General features: G+C 43.7%; 1 protein-coding gene across 2 annotated transcripts in view; it reads right to left on the reverse strand.

Moving 5' to 3' along the window:
* KIAA1549L (KIAA1549 like) overlaps window positions 1–27140 on the reverse strand; it is a 200608-nt gene extending 173468 nt beyond the window's left edge. For both annotated transcript variants that reach the window (XM_042857267.2, XM_042857266.2), the window contains exon 1: window positions 26792–27140. In XM_042857267.2, coding sequence (XP_042713201.2) covers window positions 26792–27008 — 217 coding nt within the window. In that variant the 5' untranslated portion in view covers window positions 27009–27140. The remainder of the gene's footprint in view (window positions 1–26791) is intronic.
* Window positions 27141–27815: the final 675 nt, after the last annotated feature.

A 27815-nucleotide genomic window follows, 5' to 3' on the forward strand; every position in this document is an offset into this window, starting at 1 on the left:
CGTCATCAGCATGAATGCAACATGCTCTGGAATGGTGGTTGAAGCATCCAGGGACGTATGAATCTTTAATACATCTGGCATGTAAATATCTTGTGACGCCGGCTACAACAGTGCCATGAGAATGCCTGTTCGGACTTTCAGGTGACATTGTAAACAAGAAGCAGGCAACATTATCTTCTGAAAATGTAAACAACGTTGTTTGAGCAATTGGCTGAACAAGAAGTAGGACTTAGTGAACTTGTAGGCTCTACAGTTTTACATTGTTTTATTTTTGAATGCGGGGGGGTTGTACATAATTCTACATTTGTAAGTTCAACTGTCATGATAAAGAGATTGCACTACAGTACTTGTATTAGGTGAATTGAAAAATACTATTTCTTTTGTTTTTTACAGTACAAATATTTGTAATAAAAATAATCTAAAGTGAGCACTATACACTTTGTATTCTGTCATAATTGAAATCAATATATTTGAAACTGTAAAAAACATCCAAAAATATTTAAATAAATGGTATTCTATTATTAACAGAGCAATTAATTTTTGTAATCACTTGACAGCCCTACTTTGAAGAAATAACCAGTCCCTGCAGATATGCTATGTTTGTAGAGATTATCAGAATTGTATTCATAACCATGATTTTACTATAACTAACATATTAAAAAGATATTAACTAATGTTTCTACTACAGTAATTTGAAACTTTTGTTATGCATTGATAAATTACTTACTTAAGGCCAGTAATATTAAGGTTCAGTACTTATGAAGAGCCAGTTTTCTATAAAGATTATTGTTATGATCATTTCATAAAGAGACTGATTAAGGGAAGATACACATAACTTGTATTAGATCACTTTAAAGAGCTTCTGGGATTCACCACTGCTACAGGAGATAGAAGCTTTTGGATAGTACATCCAGGATGGTTTGGATTGTTCTGAATATCCCTCCCATAGGCTCTAAACTCCATGCTCAAAACTCCCACTGATTTCAAATGGAATTTTGGCTTCATAAGGACCAGAGGGGCTGGCCCCAAATGTACTCCTTTTCTCTGGGTAATCTCATCTGCAAACACAAATTCAACTATCATCTTTATGCTGATGACCCACAGTTCTCTACTCCAGGTCCATCTCCTGTTCAAATTAAAATCACAGCCTCTCTCCGACATCTCCCCTTCGATATCTAGCCAACGATCAGCGCAAGCTCAGTAAGGCTAAAACAGAACTCTTAATCCTCTCTCTCTCCATCCCCAACCCTCTCCACTATCTCCTTTCTTGATCAGTGTGGACAAACCACTATCCTGCCTGACCTGCAGGCCTGTAGCCATTGTCTTTGACTTGGACCTCTCTCTAGCGCCTCACTTCCAACCTATGTCTAAATATTGCCAATTCTTTCTGCATAACATCTCTAAGATATGGCCTTTCCTATCCATTCACACAGCTAAAACTCTTGTCCAGGATCTCATCATCTTCCATCTTGATTACTGCAACATCCTTCTCTGTGGCTTTGACAAATACAATCTTGCCCCGCTCAGATATATTCAGAATGATATTGCAAAAATCATTTCCATAGCCCAGTGGTTCTCAGCCAGGGGTATGTGTACCCCTGGGGATATTCAGAAGTCTTCCAAGGAGTACATCAACTCATCTAGATATTTGCCTAGTTTTACAAAAAGCTACATAAAAAGCACTAGTGAAGTGAGTGCAAACTAAAATTTCATACAGACAATGGCTTGTTTATACTGCTCTATGTACTTTATGCTGAAATGTAAGTATGATGTTTATAATTCAATTGATTTATTTTATAATTAGATGGTTAAAAATGAGAAAATAAGCAATTTTTCAGTAATAGTGTGCTGTGACAGTTTTGTATTTTTATGTCTGATTTGGTTTTTAAGTGAGGTGAAACTTGGGGGTACGCATGACAAATCAGACTCCTGAAAGGGGTACAGTAGTCTGGAAAGGCTGAGAGCCAGTGCCCTTGCCCATTGCTTTGACCATGTCAACCCTCTCTTTGAATCCCTCCACTGGCTCCCCCTTCTCCCGTTGCATCAAACACAAACTGCTTATTTTCACTTTCAAGACCCTTCACATTCAGTCCCCACCCTACCTATCATCTCTCATTTCCTACAGAGCTGTCAATGAACAGTACTGGTTGGCCTATGATGCCAGCCTCCATTAGCCACTTGTTAAGTTTTCAAACAAGCACCTTCATTCTGTCTGCCATGCTGCCCTTCACTTGGAAGGCAATCCCCATAAACACCTGCAAAGCTACCTCATTATCCACCTTCAAATCCCTCCTTTTCTGTCCTGCCTACAAAATCTTGACAATGGTTAGACTGCAGATGTGCTGTGGCCACTGCCTATCATGCTGACCAATAGTGTCTCATTGTATCTCTGTACACACCCATCAGTCGGTATCCATCTGATGTCTCCTGTCTTCTACTTAGGCTATGTCTACACTGCACACCTTTGCCACTGCAGCTGCGCCATTGTAAGTGCACAGTGTAGCTGCTCTTTGTCACCGGGAGACAGCTCTCCCGACTACAAAATAAAACCACCCCAAACAAAGGGCGGTAGTTTCATCTATGGGAGAGCATCTCCCAACGACAAAGCGCTGTCTACACTGGCGCTTTTCGGCGTTAAAACTTTTGTCGTTCAGGGGGTATTTTTTCACACCCCTGAGCGACAAAAATTTTAACGTTGAAAGTGCCAGTGTAGACAAAGCCTTCAATTGTAAGCTTCTTGGGGCAAAGATGATCTATTTGTTATCTGTTTGAATAGTATCTAGCACAATGTGGGTCCTGATCCACGTCTAGGGCTCCTAAGTGCTAATAAATAATAATCCAATAAAATGCTTCATTTATGCTGATTGTATTAAATTCAGAATGAGTTATTAAAATAATTTGTAACAGATGACTAAACCCTGATAGGCCGCAGGCACTGAATTCACATGGCAATTTTGTTTCATAACTTGAGTCCTACTTACTATTTACCATGGATATTCTAGTTATTCCCTGATACAGAACCAACGTAAAACTCAAATTAATGTTCTGAAAACTGTGACTCAACCAGCCTAAAAGAGAACTATTAAATACTATTAGATAAACCTGTCAATTTATAAAGCCTTTCAAACAAGTAATATACAGCAAATTAGGTAAATGTATAAACAGGAAGCCATCGTAATGTGAATTCTTGACACTATAAAAAACAGCAGCTTCTGAGGGCCATAGTAGTCTATATTGTTGCACCTTTTCGACCCAGTGGATAGTCTAAGTTTGGGGCCCCGGGAATGATCCAATTGGGAGTAGAAACTGATGATAAAGAAAATACCAGACTCTGATGAATTCTTGTTTATTTACAAGGAATGTTTATTTACAAAGTTCTGCTTCTCCAAATATGCAGCAGGAACCAAAAACAGAGGCTAGATTCTCTGCTTATACCTTCAAGCATTTTAGCCAGCATCAGAGCCAAAAGCTCTCTCTAGGCTTCTCACAGGGTCACACTGTGCTTACAGTCTTCTGCTTGGCTTTCTTTCGCTGCTTCTCTCTTTCTCTGCCAGTTTTTTGTCTGTCCCCACTCCCCATTAGATTCTTTCACACCCACAGAGAGATACCCACTCACCTGGTCAGAACAATACCCAGTGGAACCCTCCACCACCTGGACATAGTTTCCGGTCAGACTCCATTGTGCCTTGTTTTAGGTGTGTCCCCTTAACTATCCCTTACAGCAATCTTAAAGGAAAGGCACATTCACACATCAGTTTCAACAAGGTTTTAACTCAATGCATAATAAGTTTTAACCCAGCTCATTACAATATTAATATCCTTATAGAGACTTCTCAATGAAACAGTGCCTTGATAGAACATAACTGTTTCAGACCAGATCACTGTTTACTAAATGGATTTCAGAACTATTGGGCATTTCTTCAAAACAAGAAAAGGTGCATATTCACATTCAAATATCTAACTAGATGTAAAATCCTAATGGGCACAAAGCACACAAGGCGAGGTGTACAATCCCAAATTCGCCTAGCTACCTCATGATAAACTGTACAAGTGCCTGGTCTCCACTTCAGATTTTACAGCAAAATAATTATCTTGTGTAACTTATCTCACTGCAAAAAAATAACAACCACCTTTGTGTTAGTTAAAACAATTGAGAACTGTAGTGTTGTGAGTCTTTGACCAAACAGATTGTAAAGGTGTATTACTAAGTTATCATTGGTGGACCAATTCTGTGTACCATAAATCATTATGAAATTTTAGAGGCAAAGTGTGCAATAATGTGGCTTTTAAAGCTCTAGTTTATTGAGTATAAATATTGCTTTCAACCCAGTGGGGATAAATGTTTATTAAAATACATTAATTCTTTATCATTAAAGCTATGGATAAGCAAATCTATTTTTATCTCACAAACAGAAGCCATGTATTGAGACACCATCAGATAAGAGAAAATAAGAGCAACGCTTCTCACATACTTACATGGCCCAGTAAGAATAACAATGCATTTGATTACAAGCTATGGTATTAGAACAATAAATAGACAGTCAACATAGCAACCAAACTCTAAGCAGTAACATCCCACAAATATATACCCATAGCATATGTGGCATACTTTCAGACACAGAAATATTACCAGCCAGCCAAAAGGCCTTGAATATATCAACGATTTGCTAGATATGAATAATACATTTCCACTAGATGCACATTTCCTCTTCAATTGTACAGCTCTCTGGTGAACAGTCACCACTCACATTTCCCTCAATGGGAGCAGAGGACCTTGGAAAAATCAGGACACTAAACTTCTGTATGAAGTTTATGTAAGCTTCATTAGTGTTTGCAAAGTACTTTGAGATCCTCAGATGGAAAGTATTATAAAGTGCAAATTACCATTATTACCATTGAACCAGATGATTATTTCTACAAGCACTCAACATGAACGCTGCCATAGCTTCCTTATTTAGTCAGTTTACACTCACTTTACAGGGGGTACACTCAGACACACAAGGACATAAATTCTCTGTCTGTTAATTTGCATAAGCCACTATAAATGTTTAACTGTAGTTTGTTGACTTACTCCAGCTCTCATTGCAACCATGCTTGCTTGGTTACATGTCTATACAGTTAGTGCCGTGCAAAAAGAAAATCTGAGAATTCAAGCATTAATGGCAGCTTTAAATGTGACTCCCAACATCAAAATGAGATGTCACCCTGACAGTTTTGCATGTACTAACTTCATTTACTGTAAAATATTAATAGCAGCCAAATCTCAAGGAAGCTAAAGACAACGCATGGTCTCATTGCTAAGAGAACATGTAGTCCTTCAGCAGAGCGCTGACGAGGATTCCTGCAAGACCATTGCTAAAATCCCACCACCAAAGTGAAGGGGCACGTGATTTCTCTACATCTGATGGAATTCAACTCCCTTCTTGGATTTTGCTAAATTTTTCCTGCCGGAGATGGCTTATCCGTGGAGCTCATAAAAGTACTTCTAAGAGCAATTTTTTGCCTATTATAATGGACCACAATGCACATATTCTTAAAAAAAATCCCCAAGGGATGTTCTCCTCCCCCTACACCATGTCCCACTTAGGGTTGCCAACTTTCTACTCGCACAAAACTGAACATCCTTGCCCCCCCCGCACCCTGCCCCTCCTCAGAGGCCCTGCCCATAAGTCACCCCTTCTCCAAGTCCCCCCACCCCCCGCTCACTTCATCTCCCACACCCTCACTCACTTGCTGACTCAGGGGGCTGAGGTGCAGGAGGGGGTGAGGGCTCTGGCTGGGAGTATGGGCTCTGGGGTGGGGCCACGGATGAGGGGTTTGGAGTGCGGGAGGGGGCTCCGGGCTGGGGCAAAGGGTTGGGGCGTGGGGGGCGGGTCAGGGGTGCAGGCTCTGGATGGCACTTACCTCAAGCACCTCCCAGAAGCAGTGGCATGTCCCCCCTCTGGCTCCTATGTGGAGAAGTGGCCAGGTGGCTCTGCGTGCTGCCCCGTCTGCAGGTGCCACCTCAGTAGCTCCCACTGCCCACGTTTTCTGGTCAATGGGAGCTGCGGGGGCAGCGCTTGGGGCGGGAGTAGCATACAGAGCCCCCTGGCTGCCCCTACACGTAGGAGCTGGAGGGGAGACATGGCGGCTTTTTCCTGCGCGGCGCCGCCAACTGGACAGTCAACGACCCCCAGTGCTGACCGGAGCTGCCAGGATCCCTTTTCTATCAGGTATTCCGGTTAAAAACTGGACACCCGGTGACCCTAGTACACACACGCACACACACCATTTCAAGTGATACACATTCATGTGCTACACTATCAATATTCTCAGTTTGTATTTCCAGAATCAAGTATAAACAATTCCAGTCAAGTGCACTTCATATATGTTCTGCATGATATTTCTCCTACCTTGGTTATAAGAATCCAGTTTTGTTTAAATGGGGAAGCAAATTAATACATTCTCCTGTCACTCACCCATTCCTCTGGGTGCATGTGCTCCATGAGAGACAGAGTTTATCACAGGTGAAGTGGGACCATTTTTGTGGGAGCCCATGCTAAAATATTGACAGCACATCACTGCCTTTCTTCATTTCAAATAATCACCTTAGCTGAAGATTGTGCTACTATGATGCCAGCAAAAAAATGGCAAACCTGGTATTGGGCATGAGAACAGGCCTCTTAAAATGCACACATTATTATAAATCAGAGTATCAGTACATTATGACCAGAGGGACAATGACATTCCTATTAAGATGTTACTTAATATGGGACTAGGATAATGAAAGTGCATTTATTTTTCTTTATATGATTTCTGGGTTGTTTTTTCTTCCCTTTTTTTTTTTTTTTTTTAGATCACATAATAGCATTGCAGAGAACCAACTCACAGAGTGAAAGAAGGAAATTTACCTAAGTAGACATCAAATGAGGAAGTTGGCAAATAACGGATAAATCATTATTTTTAAAGCATTAACCTTGTGTTTAAAAGACAATATAGTAGCATTAATACTTAACACACATGGGAATGCTCAGGCATATACACCACTAGGAGCAGAAGTTAAGTTTAACTTCTTCAGCAGGTCAAATTTTACTGTTCAGGGTAAGGTTCAGACACCAGGAGAAATTAAAGCAATCTAACCACAAGCCACACCAAAGGACCAATAATAAAAAGTAGACAGACTTGAAAAAGGAGAGATGTAGTGAAAAGAAAGTGGCTTCATGTGACCAAAACTATCAGCCAGGTTTGCTACTGGATGAAGGAAAATGAGATAAGAAGCATGCTTTTTACACCAATTATTTTGAAGATCACTGGAAAAGTGGTTACAGACAGACCACCAGTCAGAATTTTCATTAAAGAAGAAGCATGAATCATTTTATTTGATTATCTTCACTTTGAGTCAAAGAGCATTTGGATGGAAGATCTAAGAGATATGAGTCTAAAGAAGTGACCCCTTGAAGACCCATCAAACACAGGCACTTATTCATGGTATTTTTCTTTCTTCTAGTAAGAAAAGTCCACGACATTAAAATTGTAATTACATAGCACTTTGACTGAAAAAGTTCCAGCTACTCCTCAAGATGACAGCTCCAACCAGGGCAGAGACATGGACATCTGAACAACACATCAGTAAGTGTTATGTAATATATATATAATGATAAGTACTAAAGCTGACTTTTGTACACTGCCTTCTGGATGACATTCCATCTAATCTATTGAAATAATTTAACATTTCTTAGAAAATGCATACCTGGCTGTAAAGAGGTCTGAATGACTCGTGTATTACAATTACTCAACATTATGACTAATACTTACTGTATGCTACTTACCCAGTTCTCTTAAGAATACTGAGACCTTGAAGACTCATTATTTGAATAATGATTGTATACAACACCATTAAGCACCTTAGAAATACATACATATATATTATATATATATGCATGCATACCCGCCCTTCGGGATAGGGACTGTCTTCCATTATATCTGAACAATGCCTAGCATGATGGGGCCTGCACAAACAATAAATAGTAATGGGCCAAATTCCCCGCTAGTGTAAATGGGTGCATCTCCATGGACTTACTGAGGTTTCCCCCATTTGCCCAGTAGAGAGAGAGAATATAGCCCTCATTCCAGATTATTATCAAAACAAAAGCAAAGCCAACAGTGATGCCTATTGTTTGAGAAAGGGTCTGTGTCATAAGGTGGCCCACCAGGTAGCCCTCCAGCAGCAAGTTGTGGCAGAACAATGCACCTGCCTCAGCTTCCCCTTTCTCTAGCTCATGCAAAGGAACATAGTCTCTTAGTGTCTGGTACAAAGCCCCCCTTTGGGCATAATCTATTCACATGCACAAGTGCAGAACTTCCCCAAAAACCTTGTAATAAAAACATTTTCCAAAATAAACAAATATACAGCAGGTTTTGCCCATTCTCCTCTCCTGGGACACCACCAGCAAGTCACCCAACCAACAGTCAATAGCAGCACTGTGTTCTCAGTTCCTTTGGATACTGACCACCGCCCCACACTCCAGGCCTCCCTACCTGAGCGTGACCAGTCTTCCCACAGCTTTTCACTCAGGTCTTTGCCCAAAGGACTCACTTTGCAGTGTCCCACTCCTCCTGGCCTCCCTGTCTGGGTGTCCCACCTCTGCTCACTGGATCCACTGTCCAACAACAACCCTCTTGCTGTGGGCTTAACTTCCCCGTCCAAGCTGCACCATCTCCTTTTTCATAGGGACACTACCTGAGCCATCCATTCATCAGGGGTCCCCTGCTTTGGTCAGTTCTCAACAACAGCTTGTTCCAGCTCTCTTGAGAACTCAGCTCTCCGTACTGGGTCTCCAGAAGTTGTCTCCCAAGCAACTCCTGCCCACTCTTCCTTGATGCTTCCTGTCCCTCTCCAAGTCTCAGGGAGCTCTTACCGACACCTATTGTGTTGGACTCCTCTCAGGCTCTGTCTCCTGCCACTCTCCCCCTCTAAACCCCAGGTGCCCCTTTTAAGCCTAACTGGAGGTCAGTCACAGGTGCACTGACCTCTTCCCTCTTAAAGGGCCAATATTGCCCCAGAACAGGACTGCTTTCTATACCGTGCATAAAGATACATCCATGAAAGCATTCATAAATGTATAAAGTTACTCAAAGCTGGAAATTACTTAAATACTACATGAAAATTGATTTTAAATGCGTGGGACCAAATCCTGAGTTCTGTACTCAGTTTTTAATATAGAGTTTACTTAGGCAAACTCCCAATTAAAACAAACACCTTAAAAATTGTTGAAATTAAGGATGGCAGTGACATGCCTAGCTAGGTTTGTACACTTCGGGCCCAGCCCAACTCCCACTGAAGTCAGTCAGATTCTGACAGTTTGATCGGACCACTATTGATATAAAAGTTAAGATTATTACATATCTGTGATTAAGCCTAAGCAATATAGAAATATTTAAAAATAAATCAAGGGAATTTGGAGTTGATAGTTGAATATTGAGAAATCTTAATGTTGTTCACATGCACAACAGAAGATTGACTTTAGCAATATTTGTCTAAGACAAAAGACAAATTCAGGACCAAATTAGCATACTTTAAATAACTACAGATATTTTATAGGAAAAAAGACAGATTGGACTGCTATAATGACAGGCATAGAAGTTTACTATATATTTATAATATCATATAATAAAGTGACCTATTGTTAATATTGATACAAACAAAACTGCATTCCCAAAATACATTTAGATAAGATTATCATTCAGTGACAATAGTGATATTGTAGCTGTGTTGGTCCCAGGATATTAGAGAGACAAAGGTGCGTGACTGATCTCTCACTAACAGAAGTAGTTTCAATAAAAGATATTACTTCACCCACCTTGTCTCTCAAAATTCAGTGATAATATTGATTTGCATTATGTTCATAATACCGTATGCATTAACACATTTGATCAATTTTGAATATTCTGTTTTATTCAAGGAAAATTCAGTTCCTTTACTGTTATCCAAATATCTTTATTTTTTCTGGGGTTTTTTTTTACAAATTTCTTTGTCTACACTAACACTTTTGTCGGCAAAATTTTGTCGGTCAGGGGTGTGAAAAACACACACCCTTGTCTGACATAAGTTTCACTGATGAAAGTGCCACTGTGGACAGTGCTACGTCGGTGGGAGACGCTCTCCTGCCAACATAGCTACCGCCGCTCGTTGGGGGTGGTTTAATTATGCCGGCAGGAGAGCTCTCTCTATGCTGGCAGGAGACCTTACAGGAGTGCAGCTACAGCGGTACAGCTGTGCCACTGTAAGGTCCATAGTGTAGACATACCCTTAGTTAATTTTATTTTGCTAAGTAAAATGTATAACAGCAGAGATGTACTGTTGACTTCTTAGGAAAGCATATAACACTCAATAGGTTTGATTAATATAGGGATCGATCGTGCAAGGTGATGAGCACTCTTGCCTCCATCCAACAAAGCACTTAAACATGTGCTTAATTTTAGGCATGCGAGTAGTTCCATTAACTTCTGTGATTCACTTGTGGCCTTATGGAGGAACTACAATTAAACAGTAATATTCCTAATTAAGTACTCTACATAGAACACTGAGGTCTATACTCCAAAAACCAGCCATGGATGCAATAGTCCTATCCCACAGTGGGTAAAATACTGGCCCCATGGATGGCAGAGCTACCACTGACTTCAAGGGGGCCAGGATTTCATCCAGTATGTTTTTAACTGAATGTGTCCCTAATGCAGCACTCTAAACCCTATATTCATCCAAAATGATAATACTTTGCATTTAGAGTAAAGTTAATCCCCATGCAACGACTGCATCAATTTCACTCCAGTGCTGTTCTTGCTGGAAGGGGCACTGTGGTTAGGAATGGATGCAAAAGTGTGAGCATCCCTGGAGGATGGTCTTGGGAAAGAATTTTGAAAATGCAAGTGAAGTGAGGGTGGAGGAAGAAGTGGGAGAGTACTGAGGCCTGATCTACACTACAAAGTTAAGTAAATGTAAGCCACCTTGCATCAACCTAGTTGTGCATGCGTCTACCCTTAAAATCATCTCCCCCCACTTTCAGCACCCTGTTACAGCAACACAGTAACACCACCTTCCAAGTGGCACTGAGCCATGGTCCACGCACGGAGATTGACACAATGTGAGTATAGACACTTTGTGACCTATATCAAGCCTAACAGTCCGCCAGCAGCTGTCCCACAATGCCCGACACTGATTGCTCTGGTCACAATTGTGAATTCCACTGCCCCAGGTCACAGAGACAGGAAGCCACACACCCCCTTTAAAAACTCTGCACATTTTTGAAATGCCTTTTCCCTGATTGGACAGTGTGGCGAGTACACCCAGCAACACTCCCTTGTTGTGTGCAACTGCCCAACAGACCATGCTGGCAATATGCTTCAGAGGCACTCCAGCCTGGAGTAGACAGGAGATATTGGATCTCCTGGGGATGTGGGGAGAAGTGACTGTGCAGGCACAGCTATAGACCAGCTGTAGAAACATTGACATGTATGAGCAGATTGCACTGGGGGATGCAGGAAAAGGGATACAACAGGAATCAGCAGCAGTACCACTTGAAAGCGAAGGAACTGCTCCAGGCACAGGGTCAAGGAGACCAACAGTCAATCTGGTGCTGAGCCACAGACCTGCCACTTTTACAACCAGCTGCATGTCACACTTGGCGGAGACACCACCAGCGTCCTGCTGCCCACCATGGATACCTCCAGAGGGCCCAAGACACAGACCCCTGCCATGAACAGCAAGGGGGAAGAGGAAAAGGAGTAGGCTAGGGGATTATGTAAAGGGGGTTCAGCTATGCCACAAGCCATGACCTATCTGAGACTCCACCACAGCCCTATCAGTCCCAGAAGTTAAGCTCGGGGGAGCCAATACAGGGGGAGGAACCTTGGGTAAGTATGTGAACACCTTTCCCATTACAATGTTTAAATTTAGTGATGGCGCCCAACGCCAGCATAGCAGGACACAGCTATCAACTTTTCATTAATTTACTCATAGTAGAAGACGTAGCGGCACAACAAGGAGAAGCAGGGCTGTTTGCTTTCCCATGTAGAGTTGGGGGGGGGGCAAGCAGAGCAGTTTGTTGATGTACACAGGGAGGTCCCCTGAATCCTCCTGAGAGATCTCAATGAAATTTTCATGGAAACACTCTACAATCCTCTCCTGAAGGTTTCTAGGGATGGCTGCCTTATTTCTTCTTTCACGGTAGGGCACTTTTCTATACCACTCAGCGGCAGGCACCATTGCAGTACCCAGGCTAGCAGCATACGGGCCCGGGTGGCTTTGGGACACCAGCAGCAGCAGTGCGTTCCTGTGCCTTTGTTACCTTCAGCAGCAGCAAGATACCAGCTAAAATCACCACTGCTGGAGAGTGGTGCTGTGCACAAGTGCTCCAAGGCTGCAGTGTTAATAAGCGTGTCTTGTTTAAAACTTAAGGGAAGCAAAGGAAGGGAGTTTTGAATCTTAACTTTCACTTTCCATTGTGACTATACTTACAATGATGCCTGTGTGTATTTTATCTGTAGCTGCTGCTGTGGCCTTGATGAGTTCCTCCCCTCCACACTTGCAGAACACCTGACCAGATAAGGAGGAAAAAGATGAGGACTAAAGATGACATGTTCAGCGAGATCTGGAAAGCCATCACCGCAATAGACCACGAACAGAGGGCCTGGAGGGTAAATATTTCAGAGAGAATGGAGAAGGAAAGAGCGGACAGATGAAAGGCCCAGGAGTTCCAGCAGGCAAAAGAGTGGGAGATGCACCAGGACATAATGGGGCTTCTCTGGCAGTAAACATAAATGCTGCAGACTCTTGTGGACTTACAAGTTCAACAAGCATGGACTTGTCTCCCTTTTCAGCCAATGGAGAACTCCATTCTAGCACCTCCCTATGCCCCCACAACATCCCATGTGGCATCAGGGGCTGCATCCCTTCCCCTACCAATCCACCCCGGGGGGGCGCGGGGTAGTATGGACAACCACAGCTTCACATACACTGACCTGTGAGAGCCACAGTTGCTGTATGTGCAGCCAAAATGGACTGAAATGGACAGGAATGTTCTTTCCCCTTGTTTAGTTCTGTTCCATTAACTATTTCAGAAGTTCTTATTGTATTTGGTTTGTTAATTGCACATAGTTTCTATGCACTGGTTTTGGTATGCAATAAAAATCTATTTTTGGGAACATAGTTTATCTTTATTATTTCACAACATGTGATACAGAATGACTAGCACTTCTGAAAGCACACACAACTTGTTATTGTACAGGGCAACAGAACTCATGAGATCAGTGACAAACTGTAATAAATATGAAGGTACAGCAAGCACCACATAACTGATAGGTGCATTAACAAACAGTGTTATATTCATACACGTACAGCAAGCATCATACAATTCCTAACAGCCCCCAAAACTTAAGAGCAGGTTCAGTATAGTTCGCCAAACTGGGTGGCTGACTGGTAAAGTGAACCTTTCAAGGCTTCCCTGAGCTGTATAGCTCTGTGATGATATTTTCTAATAGTCCTGGTGTCTGGCTATTCAAACTCAGCAAACAGCCGCTCCACCTGGTGGCAAGTTGTGTCCCTTTGCCTCACAGATATTATGCAGTACACAACAAGCTATAACAATTGGAATATTTTTTCACTGAGATCCAATCTCATGAGTAAACAATGCTATCATGCCTTCGGTCTGCCAAAAACACATTCAGCTGTCATTCTGCACCTCCTGAGCTGGTGGGTGAATCTTTCTTTGGTGCCGTTGAAGTGGCCGGTGTAAGGCTTCATGAGCCAGGAATACAACAGCTAGGCTGGGTCGCCCAGGATCACTACTGACATTTCACAACTTCACCAATTCTGCCAGTTGGTAAAGAATATCCCTGCTTGTAGCGATATGCTAACTGTGGCAGCTTTATGCCAACATAACTTGCATTAACCAAAGTTTGTTGTATAGATACAGCCTTAATGGCATCTACAGAACAAACCCACAGGTTCACAGAAAAGGTATCAACTTTCCCATTCTTGCTATAAGGAGGATGACAGGTACCTGCTCTGAATGCAAGGATTTGCAGTGTAGAAGGGCTAGGTCATTGTGGGAAATTAGTTAATTTCCACAGCACACCATAAAGAGTGTTGTGGGGCGACAGGAATCAAATCTGGCAGAACATGTCAAGAAAATACTCTCCAGAAAGAGGACTGGGGCTGAAGGCAGAACATGGTGGGGTTCTCTCTTCCTTTCTGGAGTCTGGCTGATGTGAGCCATCCCTTTACCTTGGGTTAAAGAAGCTCTGCAGTATTTGTGTTTGGCCCTGAAAGGAGCAGGATACTTTTTACATCTACCTGATTAGGAATTGCCATACTGGATCAGACCAATGGCCCATCTAGTCCAGTACCCTGCCAGTGATCATGGCCAGAAGCAGATGTTTCAGAGTACGATGGAAGAAACCCTGCATTAGGCAGTTATGAGATAATCTGCCTCCAGGGAAAGATTGGCTTATGCCCTGACAATGAGGGTTTATATCCCTCATATATCTTATATCCCTTTTAGTATTTATTCTGGTTATCCATATAGGAATGTAGAAATTGCCAGACTGGATCAGACCTGAAGGTAGGGTTGCCAACCTTCTACTTGCACAAAACCGAACACCCTTGGCCAGGCCCCGCCCTGCCTTCAAGGCCCCGCCCTGCCTTCAAGGCCCCGCCCTACTCATTCCATACCCTCTTCCCCCCACCCTCCCTCACTTGCTCATTTTCACCAGGCTGACTTAGGGGGTTGGGGTGTGGGAGGTGGTCAGGGCTCCAGCTGGGGGTGCGGGCTCTGGGGTGGGGCCAGGGATGAGGGGTTTCAGGTGCAGGAGGGCACTCCAGGCTGGGTGGATGAAGCTGAGGGGTTCGGAGTATGGGAGGGAGCTCCGGGCTGAGGGAAGGGGTTGGGATGTGGGAGGGGGTATGGGCTCTGGGCTGGGGCCAGAAATGAGGGGTTCAGGATGAGGGAGGGGACTCTGGGCTGGGGCAGAGGGTTGAGGTGCGGGGAGGGGAGGGGGAGGGCTCTGGCTAGGGATGAGAGGTTTGGGGCACAGGAGGGTGCTCCGGGCTGGGAACGAGGGGTTCGGAGGGAAAGAGGTGATCAGGGCTGGGGCAAGGGGTTGGGATGCGGGGGAGGGCTCTGGGGTGGGACTGGGGAGGAGGGATTTGGGGTTCAGAGTGGTGCTCTGGGCCAGGCCCAAGGGATTCAGAGGGCAGGAGGGATTCAGGGCTGGGGAAGGAGCTGCGACCTCTGGGGTAGGGCTGGGGATGAGGGGTTTAGGGTGCAGGAGGGTGCTCCGGGCTGGGATCGAGGGGTTTGGAGGGCAGGAAGGGGATCAGGAGTGGAGTAGGGGGTTGGGCTGCAGGAGGGGGTCAGGGGTGTAGGCTCTGGGAGGCACTTACCTCAAGCAGCTCCCAGAAGCAGCAGCATGTCCCCTCTCTGGCTCCTATGCGGAGATATGGCCAGGTGGCTCTGCACACTGCCCTGTCTTCAGGCACCGCCCCCGAAGCTCCCATTGGCTGTGGTTCCCGGCCAATGGGAGTTGCGAAGCCAGCACATGGGGCAGCGGCAGCGTGCGGAGCCCCCTGGCTGCCCCTACGCATAGGAGCCAGAGTGGGGATATGCCGCTGCTTCCAGGAGCCACAAGGAGCCACAGCAAGCAGGGAGTCTGCCTTAGCCCAGCTGCGCCACCAACCGGACTTTTAATAGCCCGGTCAGCATTTCAGTCAAAAACCGGACACCTGGCAACTCTACCTGAGGGCTGTCTAGCCCACTGACTCTCAACCAGGAGTCTGGGGCCCCCTGGGGGGCCACGAGCAAGTTTCAGGGGGTCCACCAAGCATGGCTGGCATTAGATTCACTAGGGCCCAGGGCATAAAGCCCAAGTCCCGCCATGCAGGACTGCAGCCTGGGGCCCTGAGCCCTGCCACCTGGGGCTGAAGCCGAAGCCTGAGCAACTTAGCTTCGTTTTGCCCCCTATGGTGTGATAGCCCCTAACACCAGCCCTTGCTTTTATATGCAGAAAACAGTTGTTGTGGCACAGCTGGGCCATGGAATTTTTATAGCATATTGGAGGGGCCTCAAAAGAAAAAGGTTGAGAACCCCTGGTCTAGCCCACTTTCCTGTCTCTGACAATGGCCAGTACCAGAAGCTGCAGAGGAAGGTGTAAAAACTCCGCAGTAGCCAGATCTAAACCCTCCCACCCCCTCCAATAAATCTCATCCTGATCTGTAATAGCTAGAGACTGGTTTAAGCACTGAAGCATGAGATTTAATATCCCCAAAAATGTTATCATTAATTATGGGAACACTGGATGTGCTTGTTCTCCAGATAAATGTCTAATACCTTTCTCAATCTTGTTATATACATTGTTTGACAGAGTTTTTGAAGAAGACTTCCCAAAATGATGAGAGCATTGAACAGAGGTTTTCTTTTTTTCAAGTAGGTGGCAGGCTGGCAGAATAATATCAGAATAATTATTTAATGCTGCTGGGGGGTTGTTTTGATGTAATATTAATTATGTATTCAAGCACCTAGGGCTTTGTATAGGCACATTTTTTATTTTTCAATAAAAATAAATGAGGGCAATTATTATTATTAATATTGCAGCAGCCCCCAAATGCCCCAGTGAGAATCATTGTACAGATATGGAGGTAAGCACTGTACAAATATGTACAAGGATGCAATCCCTGCCCCCAAAGAACTTGCCTTCTGTTTTCCAATATAGCATCCCATACTATGTATTCTCTCCACTGAGTAATGCCAAATCTCTTCTTTTTCCAACTGGTGTGTCAGAGATAACCCTATCCCACACTCTTTGTAAAACCCCACGTGTCTACCTGGTTCCCACTCTCTGTGCTGAAGAGGAAGGCTGATACAAAATTTTAAACTATTTTCTCCGAATACATTTTTGTTTCTAAAACAGCAATGAGTTTAGTTCTAGTAAGTAGTTAATGGGTTCATGAACAATATTTGTACTGAGGTACTTATGCAGTGTAACGATTCAATGATGCAGCCATTACAGCCAGAATAAGAGTTTCTGGGTCATTCAGATTTAGTTACATTTACATTTTTTTTGGACATTTGAACCCTGAATAGATTCCCTGTGTGTAATGGTATTATTAGCTGAGCTGGCTCCAGCTTTGAAAACACCTCTGCTGGTACTTATTTTGTAACAAACCTGTACCTACCCTGATTTATGCAAGCCTGTATATGGACTGTCTCTCATTAGTGTTTTTAAAGTCTATTACTGATATTAATGTCATAACATAGGGAGGGATAGCTCAGTGGTTTGAACATTGGCCTGCTAAACCCAGCGTTGTGAGTTCAGTCCTTGAGGGGGCCACTTAGGGATCTGGGGCAAAATCAGTACTTGGTTCTGCTAGTGAAGGCAGGGGGCTGGACTTGACCTTTCAGGGTCCCTTCCAACTCTATGAGATAGGTATCTCTCTCTATATATATATATATTTCAGATATAATTGGGAAAAAGACGGTTTGATTTTCAGAGGTGCGGGGCATCTATAACTCCAGCTAAAATCTGCTGTGGACTCTCAACAACTCTAAAATCAGCCTTTAAACATTTAGCGCAAGCAGAAAAACCTTTCATCCAAAATGTTTTTGATACTGGATCAAAGAAATTTAAACCTACAGTACCACAGAAGCATAATCAGACTGCAGTATGCTAAATTAAATGACCACTGTTTGCTAAAAACAAAAATGAAAAGGAGAGTTTTGAGGGTTCCCTCATGCTGCCTCTGGAATCTCCAGTTTAAAGACCACAGTTCTTAGAACATCCTGCAATCATGAAAAGTGATAAAGCTGTGCATTGTTCCATTTTCTAACTAGCCATGACTCTTATAAAAATTTAGTCCTTTACTAGCAATGCACCCATCTGCCCCTGCAGTTCATCAGATTAAAAGAAAGGATCAGTTAAGTCTGTAATGGTTTCTTTTAAATCAGCTTCTCAGCACTTCAGTGACACACAAAATAACAATCTAGCTCCTTTTGTTCTTTTCAAAACAAAGAACTACTATTTGATAATTAATTGTTCAAGGGTAAACTTCAGTTTTTCCAGCTCTTTTCTTACCATTTTTGCTTTAGCAGCCTCTACATTTATTTTAGCAGACCCTGTTCAAAAAAGTACTTTAAAGAAACTGTGAGAAAAGTAATACATCTTATTTTTCCATTACTTTGCTAGAAACATCAACATTTTTCATTTTAATTTCATATATTTAAAAATATAAACTAATTTGTAACGAGCCTCTGACTCACTGCCTTTTAAAAATTTGTTCTACACCATTCACAATTTACACTTCATTACAAAACAACTTCCCTGTGTTACTCTTAGCAAGTGACCATCAAAGGGTTTCATTTTATGAATACAGATCCTTTGAAGCCATTTAAACTAGCTAGCTAAAGATTCTTCATTTATTTGCATACGAACAAGTATGTAATGAAAGTATAGGTTCTCTAGAAGGTGGAATAACACAGAATAATCCTGCTAGATTTTGCTAACTGACCTTCAGATGGATTTTTTTTGTTTGTTTTAGAAATTTTACATTTCATTGTACAGGTACATGGTTTCCAGTTGTGTTGCCTGTAAATAAAGTGTCAGGCAATCTTACATCCAATTCTGAAAGAAAATGCACATGTGAGAGGAAGGTAGTGAAGATTTTCAGCAGCAAGTCTAATCAATGCATCATAACCCAGTCTCCAAACTACAAATACACCTCTACCCCGATATAACGCTGCCCTTGGGAGCCAAAAAATCTTACGGCGTTATAGGTGAAACCGCTTTATATCGAACTTGCTTTGATCCACCGGAGTGCGCAGCCCCGCCCCCCCCAGAGCGCTGCTTTACCGTGTTATATCCGAATTCGTGTTATATCAGGTCGCGTTATATCAGAGTAGAGGTGTATCAACACACATGAACAGGCCAGACACTGGATCGTCACTGAAAATTTATACTGTGACAACGAATACACTTTTTCCACCATATTCACAAATACAGAAATAGGATACATGGTGTGACAGAAACCCTCTTGGGAGCTGCCACCTGATGTGCCAAGACTACTTCTACCCCTGCCTTCCCTGCCAGCTCAGGGCCCCAGCACCCTGTCTTGCTGAGCCAGACACTCCTGTCTACTCCAACAAAGACCCAGAGTCTGAATTCTTGCCCCAAAGCTGCAGGTTTACCTGAAAGCAGATAACAGAAGTGTTTCTGTCTTTAACACTCAGATGCCCAACTTCCAATGGGGTCTAAACCCAAATAAATCAATTTTACCCTGTATAAAGCTTATACAGGGTAAACTCATAAATTGTTTGCCCTCTATAACACTGATAGAGAGATATGCACAGTTGTTTGCTCCCCCAGGTATTAATACATACTCTGAGTTAATGAATAAGTAAAAAATGATTTTATTAAATACAGAAAGTAGGATTTAAGTGGTTCCAAGTAGTAACAGACAGAACAAAGTAAGTCACCAAGCAAAATAAAATAAAATGCGCAAATCTATGTCTAATCAAACTGCATACAGATAATCTCACCCCTCAAGATGCTTCGGTAAGTTTTTTCCTCAGACTGGACACCTTCCAGGCCTGGGCACAATTCTTTCCCCTGGTACAGCTCTTGTTCCAGCTCAGGTGGTAGCTAGGGGATTCCTCATGATGGCTCCTCTCCTCTCTTTGTTCTGTTCCACTCCTTTATATATCTTTTGCATAAGGTGGGAACCCTTTGTCCCTCTCTGGGTTTCCACCCCCCCTCACTGGAAAAGCACCAGGTTAAAGATGGATTCCAGTTTAGGTGACATGATCACATGTCACTGCAAGACTTCATTGCCCACTTGCCAGCACACACGTATACAGGAAGACTTACAGGTAAAACACACCCATCTGCAAACAATTGTCCTGGTTAATGGGAGTCATCAAGATTCCAAACCACCATTAATGGCCCACACTGTGCATAATTACAATACGTCCTCAGAGTTATATTTCATATTTCTAGTTTCAGATACAAGAGTGGTACATTTATACAAACAGGATGATCACACTCAGTAGATTATAAGCTTTGTAATGATACCTTACAAGAGACCTTTTGCATGAAGCATATTCCAGTTACATTATATTCACTCAGCAGCATATTTTTATAAAATTATATAGACTGCAATGTCACACATGGGTTAAAAAGTAATGGAGAAATGCAGCACCTCTGTAAAAATATTCACTGAATAGGGTTGCCAGGCGTCATTTTCAACCAGAATGCCCAGCGGCACCGATCAGCATTGCTGACTGGGCTGCTAAAAGTCTGGTCAGCGGTGCAGCGGGGCTGGCAGACTCCCTGCTTGTCCCGGCTCTGCACGGCTCCCAGAAGCGGCGGCATGTCCGGCTTCTAGGTGCAGGGGTGGGCACAAGGGCTCTGTGTGCTGTCCCCGCCCCGAGCATTAGCTCTGCAGCTCCCATTGGCCGGGAACTGTGGCCAATGGGAGCTGCGGGGGCAGCACCTGCAGCTGCAGGCAGCATGCAGAGCCCCCTGGACCCTCCATCTAGGAGTCGGAGGGGGAACATGCCTCCACTTCTGGGAGCCATGCAGAGCCAGGGCAGGCAGGGAGCCTGCCTTAGCCCCGCTGCACCACAGACCGGGAACCACCTGAGCTAAGCACCACCTGGCCAGAGCCCGCACCCCAAACCCCTTCCTGCACCCCAAACCCTTGCCCCAGGTTGGAACCCCCTCCCAAATGTTATATCTGATTTCTAGCACAAAGCCCAAAGAACACACCATAAGCAGACTTTCATCTTTAGTTTCTGAAATAGCTCCCCAGTTTAGGAGAAGATAGTGAAACTGATGCTCATTGGGCTAATGCTAATGGATCTTTTAAAAGCACAATCTGTGTTCATGGATATACTTCAGCTACCTACCAGCATGTTACTTACATCTCAGATTTTAAGAGCATTCAGTTCTTCAACTGTAAAAGAAGGATAATACTCCCACCTCATAAGGGTGTTGTGAGGATACAATCCATTAATGATTGTAAGATGCTCAAATACTACAGTGATGAGGGCCCTATGAGTAGGTACAGCTGGCTCAGATACGGACTGCTGGAACGTGGGTGTAGATGAAGTAGTATTCCAACATTCAGAATCAGCAGTACCCTCTTCTAAGGGGAGATGAGAAGTGAGGGCCCCAACTCGTGGTGGCAGCACCAACTGCTCCCCGCAGGTGCATATATAGCAGTCTTTGAGCTTTAATAAGGGGAAAGGTCTATCTGCTAACTTGTCTTTTTACTCAAGTGGGTGATATTACTTCGGTAGAATCCTACTACTTCTGTCCTAGCCACCTCTATTTAACACAGACTGTTTGGTTAAGTAGAAATTAGTTTGGAGTTCTTTTGTACAACTTCCTCCTCTGAGAAAAGGCCTGCAAAAACTTCTACTCAAGTATGAAAATATTATTTACTCAACTTTTTGAAAAACTATTTATGGAAGAACCAGCTGTCTTGTCCTTGGAAAGCGCCCCTTAATAATTCCAGAGACATTCTGTAAGACCCATTGTTCCAAGAACACAACCTCTTAAAACACATGAACCAAGAACACTAACCACTGCTTTAGACTACAGAAATTGCTCTTTCTATCTCCCATACATCTATTGCCTTAATGAATATCTGAATATGGAATTTTTCTTCTGAGTTGTATTAGCTGAGGAGACCTAGATGTATGTCCATCCACAGCCTGTCAGAGATGCTCCTTCCTCTTGCCGGAGAGCAAGTGTCAACGAGAGCAATGTGGATTGTTACCTGTGTGTGGTCAAACTGAGGTTTAGGTGCTTATGACTGCAAGCAAAATGTGGATCAGTCCAACCATTGCAGTGTTTCCTCCCTGAGTCAGTCTAAAACAACAGCTCTCAGAAGATTGCAATGTCCCCAATCATTTCAGTGATATGTTGACTCTGAAGCCTAACAGAATTATAGAGTTTAAGGTCAGACAATAAGGTAAATGTCAGCACTTTTAACTGTTTCAGTCCTCATCATTTCAGCAGAAACATCCAGCTACTGAGGGAACAAAATGAGTAGGCAGCATTCTCTGCCACCATCAGTCTGCCCCCAAGCATAAGTTGATGGGGGCTTTCAAAACGCAGCACTGTGAAAAATTAAGAGAATTCATGATACTAAGTTGAGCATATTACTGGAGGTCCCAAAAAAGCACTACCCCAAAGTCAGTTAGAAGTAGAGGCATTAATAATGTAAACATGGACATACTTTTAACATGTAACCCTAGTTTACAATATAATTCACTTGTCCTTCCCTACATAGGATGTGGTATCATACAATCTATTTAGATATTAACTTATTTGAGATATCTAAATCCTCCATCCCCACACAAACACCAAGAGTAACCTAGCTTTGCACCAATTAATGTGTGTTCATTTCGGACTCGCAATCTACAAGGACCAGGTTTATGTCATGCGTATACATCAATCGTGCCCTCTAACGCACCCACATAAAGAAGCACAATTCCCAGAGATGTATAGACCCCCCTGCATGCTCTCCATGGTCTACTTCCTCCATCCCGCGCAGAAGAACCACAGTGGTTCTACTGTGTTTTGGCTAAAATGAGCCAAGACTTGAGACTTTGCAAATAACATTTCATTGGTTAATTTCCAACTCGGCTATTCATTTGTCTTGTTTATTTTCCTAGGGCAAGCATTTACGTACATTTTTTTCTATTTGAATTATCAAAACCATTAAACACCGTCTATCAGGAAAAGAAATTAGTAGTTTAATGCTCATGAAAAACGCTGGATTGATTCGTCTACAGAATGAAGAGAAAAAGGATAGTATGGCCAGTGACACCGCAAGCTTTACACAATACCTCATTAATGTGTGTCAGCTCTGCACTGGAGGAACCACCTTAGCATTTAGAAAGTAGCTCATTCACCATGCACGTGAAATCCTTGGCATGCTCACTGAGGCTAGCAGCAAAGGTGCCATTTTTGATGGCAGTTTTTGTGATGTGAACAGCTATCTACCAGAACTTTGACTGAGATATACTTACAGATATGCCACTTTGGGCAGTGATCTCATTCGTTCTCAGAAGCTACTCAGTACTCAGACAGGAGACATGCATAGAAAACCCCAGATCTATGGAGAATAGTGCTGGCAATTCACAGGTGACACTGTGCTTTCTGAGTCATTGAACCAAAGCTCCAGGTAGTATTAAGGGGCACTGCACTGAATGTGCCATTAATTATTATTACTTATGGTAGGGACCCATTGGGCTAATGCTCTGCAAACACATGGGAAAACATGGCCTTTCCCATGACAAGCTCACCATCTAAACTGAACAGACTAACTATCAGCAAAATGAAAAAGGCAACTCTTCTTAGCAGGGCCGGCTCCAGGCAACAGCTTGCCAAGCAGGTGCTTGGGGCGGCCACTCCGGAGAGGGGCGGCACGTCCAGCTATTTGGCGGCAATTCGGCGGACGGTCCCTCACTCCCACTTGGAGCCAAGGACCTTCCACTGAATTGCCGCCGCAGATCGCAATCGCAGCTTCTTCTTTTTTTTTTTGCCGCTTGGGGCGGCAAAAACCCTGGAGCCGGCCCTGCTTCTTAGTTACCATTTTTTCCATGTTCCCCACGCTCACCAGCTGCAACCCCTCTATCCAAATGCTTCAGCCAATGGTGCTCCACCACTGCAGACCAATGGGTCCTTCTTCCAGCCTAGATAGCTCCAGCTGCTCTTCCTTACCACCTCACACTGCAGAGTAGGTGGGAAAGCGCCATCCCTCCAGTGGGCGCCCTGAGTTGGAAGCAGGCCTGTGGTCTCTCCTGTCCCTCTGCAGTCCTTGCAAACAGCTCCAGATGCTCTCCCACCTGGACAGAGCTTACCTACACACAAGAGAGTTTTGGATCTGCTGCTTTCTCTAAGGCTTTGTTCAACACTGGGGCCCTGTTGTGTTTGGCTCAGTACAAGCACAGAGGTAGAAAGACTGATCCTGTAAGGAGTTCCTTGCAGGGGAATTAATTCATGTCACATTTTCTACCAAGTTCAGTGAATACACATATTTCTGGTAGCTATAATCCTCCATCACCAACCTTCAGGACATAACCACTATTTAAAAATCAACTCTACTTTCACAAAACTAAAGTTCTTCTTTATGAATTGCTCAGGACCTCAGAGCAACCATAGACCACATTCTCTTTCCCCTCCATGAACAAAACACACTTCTTTGCCTTCATACACAAAAGGCCATACACAAATCATACACTAAAACAACAACAAAAACCATGTGCAAATTTCCCCCTCTGCGGAGAAGCCTGGAGAAGGAATAACACATGACAAATAAGTGACATTGCTTACTGCACCATTGGAAGTCACTCATATAACAGTGATGGGCCTAGTATAAGAACTGGTACAACCACTGAAGTCAATGGAGCTGAGCCAATTTACACCAGCAGATAATTTGGCTGCACAAATTTACATTAGATTCAATCTGTTATTCAAGTGCAAAGCTACATATGCATTAGCATCCAATTGGTTGAATTTTATAAACTAACAAGAAGAGAAATGTTTCAAGAACCCTCATGAGAAAAAAAATAGTATTCTGGGGTGAAATCCTGACCCTATTGAAGGCAGTGGGAGTTTTTCCATTGATTTCAGTGAGACCAAGATTTCACACCCTATATCTAAATGGAAGGCAGAAGCTTTTATGCTGATGAAAATTCAAATTCAACAAATTATTCAAATGAGAATAAAATAAATTAATCATAAGTCCATATAAATATAAGGCTGTTGTATTTGTAACTTCACTCAAAGCGCTACACGAATGTTACTAACGACAATAGGTTTAATTATGTTCCAACTGCTTCATTTCAAAATTATGTATCATCCCTATTTACACTGGATAAAAAAATGTATTTAGCTATTACAAGCTAAAGTGTAGTTTCTTTTTTATTAATGACCCCCGATCCTGTCCTATTTCCAGTTTAGGTGATTATATTCTATGGCCTATCTAAAATTCCCCTGTAGTTTCAATTGGTCAGTATTTTTCCCTTCCTGTATTATGCCACTGTTAGGTAGTTTTGTTGTATGTTATTTAGCAAATTATCAGCTTTTTATTTCACTCTTGGCAATGTGATTCATAGATAGTTTTGCAAATGCTTTGGGATTCTTCTGAATTAAAAATTATACATAAAGGTAAGCTCATTATCATTTCACAAAGGTGATCAAGGAGCAATCATATTGTAAATACTTTTGTTGACTACTAACTAGACTAAATGATGTAGGGACCTTAAGAAGAAAAATGCATCATATCCCATTGCCTTCCCCAAATTAAAAATTCAGTCATGAAAGATGGGATGTATTAAAATGGATATATTTCATTTTTTAATTTAGACTTAATGTGAGAGTTAATATGAAATGTAGACTGAGTTGTCAAGTACGATGCTTATAGATGAAAAGAAAAATGACTAGTCCCCCGATCCTGTGCCACAAAGAATAATTTATCTTATATGAATAAATCAAACTACAGTATTTATAAATTCAGAGCAAGTAATGAAGTATGAAGCATTGGTTCTTTTTAAATTCACAATTTGTAAATTAGAACCTGTGTTACATTAGAGCCATACTCTACCTCAATTGCACACAATTACTGTACATTCATTCTAAAACAATGTAGATATGGGAGCGCTATATCAAAGAAACTGAATTACGCCAACTACAGTATTCATTTTACCATTTAAACATGAAACAACAATAGAAATACAGTAAGCAATAAGAGATTTGCCAAAAATAGGGCAGTGTATACATTTGTGTTATTTTTTAAAGCCAGGGCACTAATTTAGCCTTATATTGGTACTAGTCTATTTCTATTGTATTAGCATAGCCTTAGATTTACACTTCTTGGTGTCTAAAATGTTAGTATAATACATCTAATTACCACTCAATAAACATGCCCACTGCTCTTTCCAAACAGTAACTATTCTTGCATTGAGGTCAACCAGTAAAATTATTACTATCAAAACTAAAGACAATACAGAATGGACTTCCAAAACAGTCAAGGAAATCAGAAAAATATAACCTAGACATACTTAGAATTCTAAATTGCATTTGAGATTTGTTTTACACTCAGATCTTCAAAGAACTTGCCCCCCCCCCCTCAAAAATGCCCACAAAGGAAACGATCCTGTAGTTTAACAAAAGCCTCTTGCAGTCTCTCTTTCCCTGCCAGGTACAAGAGCTAATAGAAGCAGACTGTCCCATAGGAAAAGAGGATGATATTAGTCTTGTATTGGCCAAAAAGGACCAGAGAGCTCCTTATGTTGTAGGACTTCTACAAAAAAAGAAGAAAACCAGCAAGAATGCCTCTCTTCCATTATATTTAACCTCTGCTGGAAGGGGGAGGAAGTCTGGATTACATTTTACAAAGCATATTTTAGACTTCAGTTATCCGTTTATCTCACCCTTAGCAAACAAAGTATTATAGACATATACCAAATATAATAGACCCCTTTTCCATTGCAGTGAAGTGCGGCTAATATGCAGGTAGCTGTAACTTTTATTTACTCAAACCCGAACCGCCATGCAAACCCATCCTCCCAATGAATGGTACTGTCTTCCGAAGGCAGGTTTCTGACACTGCAGTAGCTTGTAACAAAAATACTGATATGCACCCTGCAGCCATCTCCGCGTAAGAAACCAGCCCCCCGGCCCCCTGGAAAGAATGGTCCCTGCTCAGTGCACCGCTCCGGGGAGGACTCAAAGATCAAGGCGTGTTCCTTACCCTGTTCAGCCTGGACACTCTGGAAAAGGGCTAGGATCACCCCAATCAGCATGACAGCCCTGGAGATGGCCCCTTGGCTGGTAGGTGGCTGGGAGCTCCGCCGATCAGGGCATCCTAGGGCTCTGCCAGCTGCCCAAGGCAGAGAGGCGGCAAACAGGTCCCCCAGCTGCCCGGGATGCTCACACCTCTGATCAGCCCCCTCCTCACCGAGAGCCATTTGTGGGGCTCACACATCAATGCCGCTCCCTGCTTCCAGAAGCGCCCGGGAGTCCCACGGCTCACGGAGCTCCGCTGGCCATGGCCCCCCGGCCCTGGGGGAGGGTGCAGGAGAGGGCGCCGCGCCGCCGCCGCCGCCGCCTTACAGCCGGTGCAGGGACTGCGAGGAGCGGCTGAGGCTGGGGGACCCCATGGCGCCCGCGCCTCTCCCCGGCCGGCGCAGGGGGACGCGCTGCCGCTGGCTGCCCACGCTGGGCTCAGGGGGACGCGGCGCCGGTGCCCCTCGCTGGCTGCTCCGCTCCGGCTCGCGCTCTGGGGCTGAGCCGGGCAAGGGCGCCGCAGCGACAAAGGAATCACGTAGCAACCAGCAACCAGCCGCCTCCCCCCTCTCTCCACTCCTCCCTCCACTCCAGCCCAGCTCCTGAGCGCCGGGAGCTGAGCCGCGGAGGCGGCGCTACCGGGGCGAGGGGGACCCCTTCTGGGCTTCTCAGCCACCGAGAACCCCGCCTCGGGGGTGTCTCCTGCCCAGCCCCTTACCCAGCCTTGCTGTACAGCGCGGAGCACAGGGCTCAGGCCGGCCCTGGCAAGGATTAGTCAGACACACACAGCTCGCTCTGGCCCACCAGTGTTTTTCCCCTAACGCCCAGGACCAGCTCCCTGAGAACAGGTCCCCCTTTCTCTGTGCGGCCTCGGAGCCCTTGCCCAATGGAGGGGTGGGGGGGGGCACAGCACCCTGTGGTGAATCAGACGAGTGCCCCCCCATAGCCTCTCCTCCACCCTGCTGGCACTGTTGTGCTGCGACTACCCC

The sequence above is a fragment of the Chrysemys picta genome, chromosome 4, assembly GCF_011386835.1.
Source record: "Chrysemys picta bellii isolate R12L10 chromosome 4, ASM1138683v2, whole genome shotgun sequence".
NCBI lineage: Eukaryota > Metazoa > Chordata > Testudines > Emydidae > Chrysemys > Chrysemys picta.